Source organism: Chinchilla lanigera, unplaced genomic scaffold (genome assembly GCF_000276665.1).
Source record: "Chinchilla lanigera isolate Chin_1 unplaced genomic scaffold, ChiLan1.0 scaffold00038, whole genome shotgun sequence".
Taxonomy (NCBI): domain Eukaryota; kingdom Metazoa; phylum Chordata; class Mammalia; order Rodentia; family Chinchillidae; genus Chinchilla; species Chinchilla lanigera.
In genome coordinates, this window is record NW_004955439.1 from 13,605,486 (window position 1) to 13,621,264 (window position 15,779).

Here is a 15,779-nt window from a genome sequence, read left to right on the forward strand (position 1 = left end):
GAAAGGGATGAAGGAGGATGACACTTTTTTAAAATCTCAAAGCTTCATTAATTTAATTAGTATCCTTTAATAAACAACAATAGGTCACATGTACAATCAGTCATCCCATTTTCATAAACTTATAAATTCCAGTAGTTAAATGTAATACAAAACTGAAATAGCCAAATAAAATCTGTGGTTAGTTGATTTCACATACATGGCTGCAATATTTGATAAACAATGCCCTCAAAATTAGAAGATATTATAACTCTGAAACAGTACCTTAAAAAGCAGTATTGTACACTTTGAAAGAATTCAGAGGTTTACACCAACCACCATAGGTACAATAAACACAGACTGCTAAGTGGTAACTATAAATATATGTATCATCTGAAGTAGATCAACCTGGCATAAAGTTCTTAGAATCTGATGGTATGGACGCTACCTCAATACACTCTAGTAGTCAGATTTGTTCAAGTTATTTGGAGCTTTCGGACTTGCGCTTTTCAAACTTGAATGTTTATACCAATCATGCCAGGATCTTCTTGAAATGCACATTCTAAATGTATACTAAGGTCCAAGAGACATTTGTAACAAGCTCCCAGAAAATGCAAATTTAGTTAGTCTGTGGACTTCACTTTGAATGTAAGGTCTCTATAACTTTACAGTAAGAACTGGCACAAATTCATTAACTGCAATATGTATATGTAGTAAGCATGTGTACGCACGCGCACACACACATACCATATCTTGAACAAGCTTTTCTATCAGGAAGGAGGAAAAAGATAAGGGAAGAAAAATAAGAATTGGGGTATGTTTTGTAGTGATTAGGACCGCATTTAGAATCAAGCCAAACTTGAGTTTTAGTCTACTTCAACCTGTTACTCAGCCAATTACTTTGCCTCTCTAAACACTGAATTTCCTTATCTGAGGAGAGGAGGCCAGTTGTGAGGACTACGTAACATGATGTAAGCAAAGAATTAAGCATCATATCTGGGACACAGAAAGACATTATAAATGACAGTTACTACTAATAAGTATAAATTTATCACAAATGATGAAACACAGCACAAATATGCTATAAATATATTTGCAAATAACCTAATGGTCCACCATTCTAAACCTATGGTAATATTCCCAGTAACCTAAAACAAGGAAATAGAGAAAAATCTTAAAAGACAAGAGTAAGGTTAACCTTTCAAATTCATTTCAAAAACTAATTTCAATACATAGGTAAACATGGCAAAGAAAATAGCTTTAGCAATTTAAAAAATACAAATAACAAACTTGTTTTTCTTTACATAATGTTAAAAGAATATCTCATCAATTGGAAATAGTTCTGTCGATGCTTTCAGTGACTAGATAGGTTTCTGCCAAGAACGTTACTACGTTTCCTTTCAATTTTATTAAGTGTATGCTTTTGAGTAGAAGGAAGGAGATGAAGGAAGAGGAGTGATGGGAGGGATTTAAATCCCCGGGATTAACACTTTTGTTATGATGAGTCTTTAAAGAGTTTCTTTTTTTTGTACAATGAGGCATCTGTCTAAAGGTCTGTTAACTGACAGGCAGCAGAACTGTGGATCTAGCATGGGTCCGTCTTAAGTGGGACTGGGGACTTAGGCTGTAATCATCTACTCTTACATGACTTTTACTGAAATGGAATAATCACATTTTTCATTTCATACATATTTTAGTGTAAAGCCTGAAAAATTTCATGCAGTGGTTATGTACTAGATATATCATCAGGAACAGTTAAACTAGATTTACAAAGTTATCTTTATAAAAATAATATATTCTTATTATAAAGAATTAAAACAATGCAAGAAAAAGCAAGTTTTAAGACATCGCCCAACAGTTTGTCAACCAGAAATGAACCTTAAGAGTAACTTAATTAAGCATCCTTCTAAATCTCTTTGTATAGAGGCGACAGGTGATTACTAGTATTTGCTTCCACTCCTCCTAATTTGGAATTTTTTCTTCTTTTTCTAACTTCAAGATGTAGACCTAGGACTAGGGATATAGCTCAGTGGCATAAGTGCCTGCCTGACAAGCACAAGGTCCTGAGTTCAATTCCTGGTACTAAAAAAGAAAAGAAAAGATGTAGACCTAAGATTCTTGAATAAGAATGGTTCTTTCCAAATATATGTTTAAAGTATAATATTTCCCAGACTTGGCTTCAATTCCTGCGAACTTATCAGGACAGTTCCTTTCTTAGCTCCACAAATTCTATTCACTTTAGCAGCCTAGACTCGCAGTCTGTCTCCTTGCTCAGTGCAGCTCCACTTGGGTTCCCCTGAGGAGTGCTGTGAGGCAGACAGCTGGGAGACTTGTGGGGCTTACTTGATGCTTTTTCTTTCTCTCAGGATGACAGTCTTGGAATGCTTGTTCAATTCCTGGGAATGAAAGGTTCCTGTACTTTGACCAATATTATCGTTTTCTATAGAAAGTTGTAAACATTAATGTTTAAAGTTGAACTTTAGGATAAAAGTCTGCATTTTTCTGCTTCTAGGACTTCTTGTCTGCAAGTGTGCAAATATACTTGTTTGCAAGTCTGTCAACTTCCTGGATGGGGTCCAGAAGAGGCAGATCCACCTCTGGATAACCCTTTTGGTCAGCCCTTGCGGCTCATTCATTTCTTGTACTCTGGCATAGTATTGTCATGAGAGAGTTGTAGACTTTATCCAGTGATTTTATGATGTTGATATTTTTACTTCTCAGAAGCACTTGTCAACCCAGTTACCCTGTCATCTTACTTTATTACATTTATCAGGAAACTTCTGCTCATGCCTCAATGTTGCTCAGGTTCCACTGTGGCCTTCAAGCTGAAGGCATAGGAGTTTCTGGAAGACAAGGTGTTTTTCTTGTCTTCACCTGTGTTTTCTTCAGCTCTTGCCCACAATACTCAGTATCTTCCTTGCTCTCAAAATTTGTCACTGGAGAGTACAAACTAGGTAATTTTTTATCGACATACACAATGGGAACAATAGCAAAGGGTTCCTAAATCTGAGGAAAACTGGTGAGGAAAATTGCTGTAACAAAATACCAGAGGCTGGTTACTTTAAAAAGAGGCTTAGTTAGCTCACATTTTTGGAAGCTGAAACTCCAAGATTGAGTAGATCTATTGATTCTGCCACTCATGAGCACCTCAAGAGTGATGGCCTAACGGTGGTACATGAATGTGATAAGAAATTATATGGTGAGAAAAGAAGCCACAGGGATCCATGGCTTTTTCATAGCAACCCGTATTTGTGGGAATTAACCAGTGTGCCCCAAACACTACACTAATCCCTTTGCAGGGCAGCACCCCAGTGACCTAATTACTTTGTGTTAAGCCTTACATTTTAAAAGTCCTACTACCTCTCAACATTGCACACTGGTCAATTAGTAAAACTCTGGAGGACCTACAAGAACCATGTCCAACCATAGCAAACACGAAGAAAAGATGTACAATGTTCAAACAAACCTTCAGGCAAAGGACTGCTCGGGTCACAATAATATAAATGACAATTTTATCACAGTTGATGATTTTCAGTCCTTTAAACTGGAGAAATCTTTGTAAGGTTTCTCAACTGTGGAGTTCTCACTGCTTCTTTTAAACAGATATTTTATAATTTTCCTGAAGTTTTTCTATCCATTGTACACACATTTTCTATACACAGGTTTTTGAAAGAAAGAAAAACAGAACCCTAACTTCCACGTTGTAGAATGTGATTTTTGAGAAGGTCTGGGAGGCTGGGTATTAAACACGGGCCTTCACAGTGAGCTACATCCCTAGCACTTTTATTTTCTGAGATAGGATCTCACAAAAATCACTAAGTTGCCCAGGCAGAGCTCAAACTTGGGATCCTCTTGCCTCAGCTTCCTAGAGTATAATAAAAACATAAAGGTGAAAAGACTTCTATTATGACAGTATGATGAAGTTATCAGAAAAGCAAACTGACTGCTGTTTATGAGATTCAACATTTGGAATAAAATGAAAACACTGCTTTTTTCATCATATGCAGGGATCCAATGCTATTCTTTGCAAAAGGATAATGCTGAAGTGTACACATATTAAATTAAACCACATGGATAGTTAAAGGGCCTAAAAATCAGCTTGTAGGATGGTAAAGAATTCAAGGAGAAAGACAGGACCAAGAAGCAGAAGCTCTGTTGTCATTTATATTATTTTAATAGCTATTAGAACTAGTAACATCAGTGTCTATTTACCATATTAGAAGTAAAATTCCTGAGTTCAGAAATGTTATCTTGCAAAATACTGCATCTGTGTATGTCTAGCACTTAATATATTTAACACTGCAAGAAATGAATAAACGAATGAATAGAAACTGTCATTGGACCTTTGCTTCTATAGAAAGAAGCTAACATTTTTCATAAATGAAATGTAATTAAACAAAGGGACACAGTGTAAAATAAACCCAAGTCTTTTAATAAGATGACTTCTACAAATATCCACAGAACTTGTATTCATTATCTTAATGAAGGAAAAATTTTAAAGAGATGTTAACACTTGTCTAGTAAAAAATTTTTTATAACAAATTCTTTTCATCCTTGAATTCCTACAGCTTTTGTCAATCTCTTTGCAACATCTTTTTTTTTTTTTTTTTTGGTTTTTCTCCGGTACCGGGAACCGAACTCACGACCTTGCACTTGCCAGGGAGGCGCTTTGCCGCTGAGCTAAATCCCCAGCCCCTCTTTGCAACATCTTACAAAGAAGGTTCCACAGGACAAAAAAGTATACATACATCTTAATATAATAACTACTAACATTGTAAGTTTAAGGGCTGAATGTGTCTTCCTCAAAACTCACATGTGGAGGCTCTAATCCTTAATTCCTATGACTGTGGCTATATGTGGAAATAGGGTTCTTAAGTGATTAAGTTAAAGTGAAATTTTTAGGTTGGGCTCCAATTTGACTCAGTGTCCTTATGATAGGAAGTGTCAACAGACAGTGGAGCAAACACAGTCACGAAAGAAAGGCCGGGTGAGGACACATTGAAAAGAGAGCCATCTGTAAGACAAGGAAAAGGCTCTCACAGGACAGCAAACCTGCTGATACTGCTATCTTGGACTTCCACCCTCCAGAACTGAAGGAAATAAATTTCTGTTGCTTAAACTACACAGTCTGCTGTACTTTGTAAACACCAGTCCCAACAAACCAATAAAATAAGTAATGATAAAAGTTAAGTTGCCACATTTGCATAAGTTCTGACAAAATATTTTTCAGTACTGTAACATCAATTCAGATTAATTTTGTTAGGAATCAAATAGTAGGCTATTTATAGATTGGAAAATCACTGTACAGCCTTTAAGAAAAAGATGACTCTATAGAAAGATAAATGTGCTCAAAGGTACAGGAATGTAGAACACAAAAAGACTTTCAAGAATATTTATTAGGACACTTAACAGAAAAAAAATTCAGAAATAAAATTTAAATCTGAACATGTAATATGTCAATACTCTTCAGATTTTAATCATCCTGAAAAAGAAAAGGATTCCTAACAGGAACATGGACTTGTACAATGGTTTTGAACTATCTACCTATAAAATTTAGTTCTTGACCAACTGAGGGTAAGGAATGCCTTTCAAATTTGGAAATATTAAAATTACCAGTCAATTTCAGTCTCTCTCTCTGTCTCCTCTCTCTGTTTTTGTTGTCTTCCACCACTGCTGCTGCTCTGCCATGCACTGCCCTGCCTTGGAGCTGGCCTATTATGAACTGAAACCTCTACAAACTGTGAGCTAAATAAACCTTTCCTCCTTTAAAAAAAAGCAAAAATAAAATAAAATTACCAGTAAAAATGATATCATTGAATACTTATTCATCTTCTTTTTCTAGATGAGCTGCTATTCTTTTAACACTTATTTTGTGGGTTGAAATATAATGGTGAGCTTCTACAGATTAAGTAATCACATTATGCTGGGGAATATAATGGAGAAATATCAGTGTTATTTTGTTTTACAATGAATAAAATAATGTCATAACTTAAAATACTACTTAATTAATTTGATATACAACTTTACATTCACATGGCAACAAATTCTAAATGAACTTCTGTGAATTTATTTTTCTTCTCATAAATATGAAGGAATTGGGAAAACAGTACCAGAAAAAGTGATCACAAAAGGAAGAGAAAGTGAATGCTTGCATATGAAGTATAAAGTATGAAACATTACAGTGAAGACACATGTAAAATAAGAGTTAAGACACTTAGACTCCAGGTCTTACTAAGTCATTACCAGAGGGTATTACTTGGGATATGCCATTAAAACTCTCTAAGACTCAATTTCTTTTCTTGAAAAATAAAGGAGTAAGAATTACTTTAAAATAATGTGATTTAACGAGTTGGTGATTTGGAATAAAATGTCAATGGATTTTTGAGGTACTAGAACACTAATTTTAAGAAAGAATCATGGGAACTCATGCAAACAGAGCTAATAAAAATAGCACTTGGACTAGTGAACAATACTGTCTTCACTTAAATTGACTTCAAAAATTACTTTGGTTTTTGCTCAGAATTGATCACAACCCAAATAATATGCTCTCAGAACTGGAAAGCTATGAAGAGGCTTAGTGGTATAATCTTTGCTATATTAACAAATAAATGTAATGTGAAAAATTATCTAGTGTAGTGGTTACAGTTTAGGAGATGCCCATTAAACGAGCTGTTATTTCTATTTGTTCAGCATAGCACTCTTAAATCACTATAGTTTTGACTCTTTATGTTTTATTTCTTAACATTACTTTTACCTCATAGCTTCATGTAATAAGGCAATTTGGTAATCATGCCTTCTGAATGGAAATTTGTAATAAAATGCAACAAGGGTCACATCACAGACTATGAGATTCAGTGAGAAATCTACTTTCAGCATGAAATAAAATCATAATGAAATAGAGTTAGCAGCCCTTAGAAACTGAATCATGTACTTTCAAATCTACCAAATAATGCTAACATATGGACATATTTTATTCACAAGTATATAACAAAAAATTTGATTAATACCTTGCAATAAAATAGATATTTAAGAACTATTTTATATAATGTTAAAATAACTAAAAGCTTTTCAGAATTTTACTTTCAAATTTTTATAAGGAGTAAATAATTGATACCCAATTCTAAGTGCTTACAAACATTGCTAACAATACAGGAAAAGTTACTGATTTTGAAAGTTGGTCTTAAGACCTTATTCACAAAACCATCATAAGGTAAAAGTAGGCAAAATAAATTACAGCTCTATGTTTATATTACATGTAACTTTCTTTGTAGATGATGTAACTGAATTACATGGTATTGTTGCTGCAAAACTAAGAATACTAAAGTCACTTCTATATAGGCTGCTCTCATATATGAGAAAGGAAGCACTGTCAGAATCATTCACCTGATTTAGATGCCAATCAGAAAGCAATCTGTGAAACCTAGACTTGGGTAGATGGGCTAAGGTATTCCACAGTTTGCTCCAGTTATCCTTTTCAAGTTTGTCTTTGAGGACAGTAGATTTTCAGGCAGTGTATTCTTTTGTTTTGTTTTGTTTTTTTTCCAGTACCAGGAATCGAACTCATGATGTTGTGCTTGCCAGGCAGGCGCTGTGCCACTGAGCTAAATCCCCAGCCCCAATCAGGCACTGTATTCTTGAGTGATAGGTATACCAAGGTAACATCGGGGATATAGTGCTAGGACAGACTTTAGTATGAATCATATTTTTTCCAGATTACTAGGTACATAGGCAGGAACATAACCAGATTATCTAATTATGAATCAAACAATGGATTTATATTTTTAACCCATGGAGCCTTAAGTTGCACTGAAAAGAAATATAGCACAGTAGTACAGAGGACAGACACGAGCAGGCTACTTGGGTAAAAATTTTGTTCTGTCATTTGTAATGAATTAATTTGTACTCAGTTCTCTTATTTGAAAAACAAAGAATAACTAGCCTGCTGAAATTAGTGATTGGATTAAATGAGAAAAAATTATTTATAGAAGGGGAATGCAATGCCAGGAAAATTACAATGGATATGCACATTTTAAACAGTTATTGGTTTCAGCTATCTCAGCTGTACTGTTGTGCAAAAAATACTGTTAGTTTCTATGATTGGGTTAAACTGTTTAATCCTGGGTCCTGTGGGCCCATCCCTTACTTTCTACTGTAAATTTGTACTTTAGAACAATAGTAGCTGGGCTGTGCATCTTAGTACCTTTCTTTGAGGAACTGAAGAAGAAATCTGTGTTTATCCACTTGGTATGATGCACAACAAGCTGTGTCATGTGTACAAAAGTGGCAAAATGGGATTTTTACCAACATTATGCTCCATGTAATTTTGTTTTGTGCATGTTTACCTGAGTATTATAGAGTATCCCATAGACCCAAACCACTCCAGGATTTGTTAAAAAAAAAAGTTTTCTTTTGATTTTTCTGGTAGAAGTAGCCCAACTCAGTACAATGGCACACAAAAAACAAGATTTGCAAATTTTGGAGGAGGTCGAAAGTGAACCATCAGATTACTCATGCATGGATGATGAGGATGATCTTCATAATAGAATAGTTGTGACGATGATGATTGATAATGATGGTGATGATGATGACTCTCACACTGGCCATGTGAACCAAAGTTCCTGTGACAGCGAAATGGAACAAGAATCGACTGATGCAGACAAGGGCACGCAGACATCCCTGACTCAGATGATAAAGAAAACAGCAATGTGAGTACACATTTGATGAGGTGAAATGCTGCAAAATGGCCAGGCAACCGAATGGAATGATCCAATGTTAGAAGCAGGTCCCAAAATATAGTGAGGGTCTCAGCAGGGGTGAAACATATTGAACAGAATGCCAGCACTGCTACTCAGTGTTGGAATTTGCAACAGACAAAATGCTACAACATGCTGTGAAACACAAAGGCTGAAATGCAAGGAAAACATTCTGCATGCACCAACAGCCATCCTCAAAAATATATTCATTATGACACTTCACTAGTTGAATTAAAAGCATTCATAGGTCTGCTGTCCTTAACAGGGATTTCTCAGTGATCGCAGGAATGTTAAGAACTTATTAAAAAGTGATGGGTCAAAATATGGCATAAAAATTTATGTCTTTTAAGACTTATTATGCTTCCAACTTAGACATTTATCCTGTAACTCAGCCATCAGGCCCTTATTTGTATAATAATAAACCGAATGATGTTGTGAAAAACCTTATTACTCTTATCTCCCAAACTAATCAGAATGTGACATCTGACAATTGGTTTACCAGTTTCCAATTGATGTTACATTTGCTAACAGAGCACAAATTGCCTTCCAAATCAAATGTTACAATTTCAAAACAGAGAACTGTATAGTACAATCTTTGGATTTCAGAAAGATAACACTGGCCTATATGGCAAAGAAGAACAAACTGTTACTGCTTATGTCAATATTGCACCCTCATGGAAATACAGACAAGGAAACCTCAACAAAATGGAGGCCTGAGATGAAAACTTTCTTAACAAAACCAAAGGTGGAATAGATGTTGATGAGTTATGCAATGACGACGTCACTTTAAAAACAAAGCATTGGCCAATGGTTGTGTTTTACTTGACTCTAAATGTGTGGCATAAATAGTTTGATAGTTTACAAAGAAAATAACAAGTGCAAAATATCACAGAGAAATTTTCTTAGAGGACTGGAACTGGAACTCATAGGAGATCATTTATAGCAGAGGAAAACCAAAATATTTCTGCCAGGGAACTACACAAAAAAATTGTGGAGCACACTGGTGCACTGACAGGTGAACAGGCAGGCACGGTATCATGAATACCTACTACGACAACAGGAAAACCAAAAAGATGTCAGCTGTGCCTTACAAGACAGTACAGGAAAACAAAACATACATGCTATCAATGTAAGCGATATTTGTGTATGGAACATGCAGTTCACATGTGAAGACTGCACTGGGTGTGACAGTTGAAACAAAGCTTATTCCCATGGTAGATTTTTGTTTGTGTTTATAGTTCACATAGATTTTTATTTTTGATGTTATCCTTTAGGTTTTGTAAGCAAGGAAACAGATGATATGAAAATGTTGATGTCTATTCTCATCACTCATTATATATTTGATAGTGTATTTTATTGATAGCTTATTTCCCTGTTAAGTGTATGTTATTCAATATAGTAGGAAGCTCCTGACAAAAGAGGAAGAGACAAGAGCTAACAAGACTGCCACACAGTAAAGAAAGCTAAGCACATGTGCTGTCAGTGTAAGTGAAATGCATGCGTGGAACATGCAGTTGTCATGTGTGAAGACTGCCTTGGGTAGGACAGTTGAAGCAATGCTTATTTTTTTGTGGAGTTCCATTGGTATTTTCATTGTAGTTAATGTAGGAATTTATTTTTGATGCCGTCTTTTAGATTTTGTAAGCAAGTACACAGCTGATGTGAAACAGTTGATTTTTATTCTAAAAGTACAATATATATTAAGAATTTCATACTTTATTGATATTTCATGATCCTGTTAAATACACACTGTATAATATAACAAAAACCTCCTGATAAAACACCAAGACCACTGAGATGTCAAATAAGTCCTCCAAAAAGACCAGGAAAGCAGAACACATGTGCTGTCAGTGTAAGTGACATGTATTTATGGAATGTGCTACTGTCATGTGTGCGGGATGCCTTAGGTGTGATAACTGAAGTAAAGTGTACTTTTTTTGTAAAGTGCAATTGGTATTTCAATTGTCGCTCATATAAGAATTTGTGATGTTCTTTTTGTAGACTTAGTATCCAAAAAACAGCTGATGTTGAAAATTTTAATGCTTTTTTATCAACAATAAATATTAAAAAATCAATACATTTTTGTGATTTTTTTTCCTGTTAAGTACTCATTGTTTAATGCAACAAAACTCAAAGTATTAAAATGAATAATTCATCCATAGAAATATTCTAAAGAATAAATATGGGCCTGAAAGACCCATGTTTATGTACTTTGATGACAAAATTAGTCTTCTGCCCCAAGTTAAGTATGAATGACATTCTGCACCACCACAAGCAGCATTCACAAAGAACAAGGGAAATGTAGGGATAGAAGCATTCAATCCGCCATCATACAATGTGGCTCTTTTGCCAATGCCAGCTGTGGAGCTCTTATGTCTAATTCTTATGTTTTTTTAAAGAGGTCATGGCGTAACTACCTAACAAAAAGCTGTGAGTGTTAGTAGATGAAGGTAGAGAAAGGTGATCATTTCAGAACTTTCAGGACACTTTTTGGCAAATATGAGATTGTATGACAAGGAACATAAAGAGTTCAGAGTGCTCAAGGGTTCCTGCAGTAGTAATTTTGCCAACCCAGCACTACAGAGAAAACACCAGCCTTGACAGAGGTCCTCAGTAGATCTATGAATTTTCTTACAATGTCTCCTTGACATTTTATGTTCTCAAAGCATATTTTATGCTAATTCTTATTACAAGATTAGTTACTACTGTAGAGAGACAAACAAAGATGTCTTATTTTCAGCCATGAAAATTTGGTAAGTCTAAAACTGGGCAGTCTCCACTTGTAAAAAGAAAAAAAATTGAGATATTACCTTTTCCATATTTAAAGTTAGCAAATCTTTGGATTAAAAAACACACTAAAACTTCCAATTGAAAAGAAAATTATATATAAAATTGGGGAAATGTCAATGTTCAGAAGGAAATGTCAATATCCATACTTGCATCGTAGCATAATTTTAAAAAGTAAAGTTTATATGTTTCCCAAAAAATAACTGTAGAAACTGGCACCAGTACCATGAAAAGAAATCAAGAATGGTATCAAAGAATTATCCTTCTAATAATGTTCTCAGCCCTAACAAATTTGCTAGTGAAGTCAAGCTCAAGTATTTGAAATTACATATTCTATTCAAGACACAAAAAAGAAGAAGCTGTTTGATATATTTAATACAGCAAATATAACCTTAAGATTAGAAACCAATCAGAGAAATTAATTTAACAAATTTCTTTATGTATCAAAGACCATTTAAGCAAAGTAAAATTTCCAGGTAATTGAATTCTAAAAGTTATTTGGTAAAATACATGTAGGAAAGTCCTTTCTAATTTTTATATTATGTGACAACAAAAGATCCTCTAATGTATTCTTAAGATAAAATACATTATAAAGGAAAGTGGTTAAAAAGTATTATGTTACAGTACTAGCACATAAAGTGATTTAGCTATTACCAACAAATTCACTTAAAAAACACATAAATATACAGAGATAAATAACTTGACTCTCTTTAAATAAAAAACACTTTGCCCCCAAATAAACCACCTTATTTAAAAATAACCAGAGGGGCTAACAGCCACCAATAATATGACTACACAGGGTTCAATTTACAACACGCAGATAACACAGATGTCACTTTTAAGAATTTTTGAAAATTTAACCATTTTGAACTTTATCAGTGGGAAAGAAGTGAAGTTATTCCAGCTACCCAATAAGTTCCTTTAATTTAGTTAAATTTAAGGAATATGTAGCAGAAGTCTTGAGGCAAATAGATGTAATAACTGCTTAAAAATTTGATTTAAATAATCAAATTTCTGCTTTTTAATAATATTTTTTCAAGCCTTTAAAAAGTCTTTGACGAACATTAAATTTTTGTGACTAAAGAAAAAAAAGAACATCTAATTTATGCCTAACTTATGCTCCTAAAGTTTAACTGTACATTTTTTCTCTCATTTTTAAACTTTGAGATACTTGGACAAAGCAATACAGTTCACAGAATATCCATAACCACAAGAACATGCAGAAGGAATAACATATTTTTATCTGCAGTGTGGGGGGATATAAGAAAATTCTCACTTAACCCAAAGGTAGTATAGATTACAGACAAAAAGCCAATTTTAGAAAACCATTTACCTGAAATTTGAGGTCTTAAAAATATGAGAAAAACTGAGTAAAGACAGAAAAATATATAAGGAAAATATAAAGAAAAGATTACTTCAAAGCTTCATTTGCATAAAATTTAGCTATGTATAGTATAAATTGAACCCTGCTTTATTTGAAAATTAAGCAAATATTAAAATTAAGAGAATTCATAGTGCAAGTCAGAGAAAGAACTGTAAACCCAATTTAACCGATTTTAAGTAATTATTGGCCCAATAAATTTAGAAGAGACACAGCCCAAGAGATTATTGTTTAGCAAAAATAAAAAATTAATACATACAAAATGCAATGCTTTGGATCATTTTCTGGTGTTGGGTTAGCATTGCATATAGCAAGGATTAGAAACAAAATAGAAATTTCTATTTCCTACCTATATCACTGGCTACCATCTTGGAAAAGTTTCTGCTTTTGGTCTTCACTGAAAATAATATTTTGATATAAAATGTCAAAATCTATTCAAAGTAAAGCAAATAAATTAAACATAAAGAAAATACTTTAAAATTAAGATACTATACCCTTTTCTATAAAATTATTCATTTTTTGTTCATCATCTGAATTGAGTGGAGATGAAGAACCTACACAATGAAGACAATGGAAGGAACAGAACGGTCAGTCACAAACACGTACACGGAGCACAGCCTCTGGGTACCCCTAAGCAAGTTCCCGTGCTGCGGCCCCCGTGGGAAGGACACTAACGTGGTTCACACCAATTCTGAAAACCTTACAGCACAGCAATCAGTAGTGCAGCATCTTTCATGACAGACTTTAGGACATATATTAACTCTAATTTTTCCTTAATAATTTCATAAAAATCTTCACGTAAAAGCTACAGAATATATAAAAATAACACTTTAAAGGTATATCTAATTTACTGAATTTTTCACAATTTCCCCAGCTTCAAATCACTTGCCCTTCTCTGAATTCCCGTAACACTGTATCACGTGCTTCTCATGTTAATAATTTAGTTTTTTGAGTTTACACACACCTGACTTTAATGGACAGGAACATCTACAATGTAGGGCCCATATCTGATTATTTTTTGTGTCTTATTATCAATGGAGTGCTTTTTATGTAGGTGTCTACAGTAGGTATTGGTTGAATGAACGACATGATTAAAAGTAAACCAATATTTTCTTTTGCATACTTAAAAGCAATCTTGTAAAATTCTGAATCCTAATGAATTAAAAATCAAAACTTGCCACCCATATTTCTCTCTGGTCAAATACCGCACTTCTCTCCTTTGGCCAGGTGGCAAATATTCTTAATGTTCTCTGACCAAGTAAAACCTGTCAACACTGGCAGAAGCAAATTACTTTTTAAAAAAGTTTTTTGACGAAGGGTCTCACTACATAGTGCAGGCTGGCCTTGAACTCACAGTGATCCTCCTACCTCAGACTCCCGAGTGAGTGCTGCGCTTACAGGTTTGCACCACCATGTCCAGCCTAATTACTTTTGTAGTGGTTTTAAAAGATTACACTCTAAAAGTTTATGTTATTTTTGCTAACTAGTATTAATAGAGTCTTATATACCCCTTATCAAACAATACCACATGCTGTGGTACAATCCTGCATGCCTATAATCCCAACTCCTGGGGCAGGATCCAAGTATAAGGCAGGAGGATTACAAAGTCAAGCCCAGCCTGGGCAATCTGGCAAGATCCTGTCTCAAAAATAGAATTGGCTAAGGCGACAGCTCAGTGATACAATGCCAAAAAAACAAAATTCAAGTAAGTAACATTAAGCACAGTAAAATTTTCAGAAACAGAAGCATGTATACTTGTTTAACATCTACATATAATTCAGATTTAAAGAATATAATGGTCATATGCTGCCTGTATTTTAAGATGTTACTGTCATCTGATACCAGACAGACACATGAATGTACAAAAAGGTATTAATACTAGTTTTGACAGATCTCATATTAGTTTAGCAGGATGCTATATATGATAATAACATTTATAAAAATCATGTTTTCAAAATAAGAATAGGTAACATAGGCTGTAAATAAAACAAAAACATTTACTTTTCTGTTAACTGAAAATATTTACTACTGATTGTCATAAGTTCTGTAAACAAGAGCTTATGAAAAGCTTCTAGAGTGGTTTTTAGTATATTCTACTTGAATAAATTTTACTAAATCACTGTAATTAAACAAACACAAGTGATATCTATGCTCACTGCTTTTCCTAGAACACACAGCAAATTGTCAAGGCATCATTTACATCATAGTATGTGTAGCCTATAATTGAAAATAACCTAATAGATTTTTATCGCATTAACATAATATATACTTTTTTCCAAAAATTTTCCATCATTAATGTACTCAGTTAAACAATCTGAAACAATCTGAGTTCTCCGAAATAAAGACCAGAGACCACTGTTTCATTTGTTCATGGTATATAAGTTTGGTGGGTAGAATTAATTTCTTTTCCAAACAGACCACTTGTTTATTTAAAGGGAAAACTATATTTATTGCTTGTATTTTCTCATACATGTTTTCTGAGGATAGCTTTGATACTGATTAGCTAAACATGAAATCACAAATCTTGATTATGGGATTTTAAAACTTTTCAAAAAAGTTAATCCATTTCACGAATTAATTTTCAGTAAGCACACTGATTTTAACAAAAGGTATATGACTTTGTACATGAATATAATATAGTATTGGTCTTCCTCTTAGTATTTACGAAGGTGTGAATTTGACTTCCAACCCACTTTTACACATTTCTCCCTTCCCCATAAATACCAACTGTATTGGTTTTAAAATGTATAATATATCACTTAGCTATTTTATCCATTTCTGAAAAATATTTAAAGCTAACAACTTAGATACTAATTTCAAGTTTTTAGACAGGGTCTTTTTCTTTTTTTTTTTTTTTTTTTGGTTTTGATCTTTTTCTTGTA

General features: G+C 33.8%; 1 protein-coding gene across 6 annotated transcripts in view; it reads right to left on the minus strand.

The window, feature by feature from the left end:
* Positions 1-15,779, minus strand: part of Stxbp5 (syntaxin binding protein 5 (tomosyn)) — a gene marked incomplete at its 5' end in the record, with an annotated part of 163,325 nt that overhangs the window by 25,380 nt on the left and 122,166 nt on the right. For 3 of the 6 annotated variants that reach the window (XM_013517356.1, XM_013517352.1, XM_005390623.2), the window contains 2 exon segments: positions 13,247-13,294; positions 13,392-13,451. In XM_013517356.1, coding sequence (XP_013372810.1) covers positions 13,247-13,294; positions 13,392-13,451 — 108 coding nt within the window. 6 annotated transcript variants of the gene reach the window in all.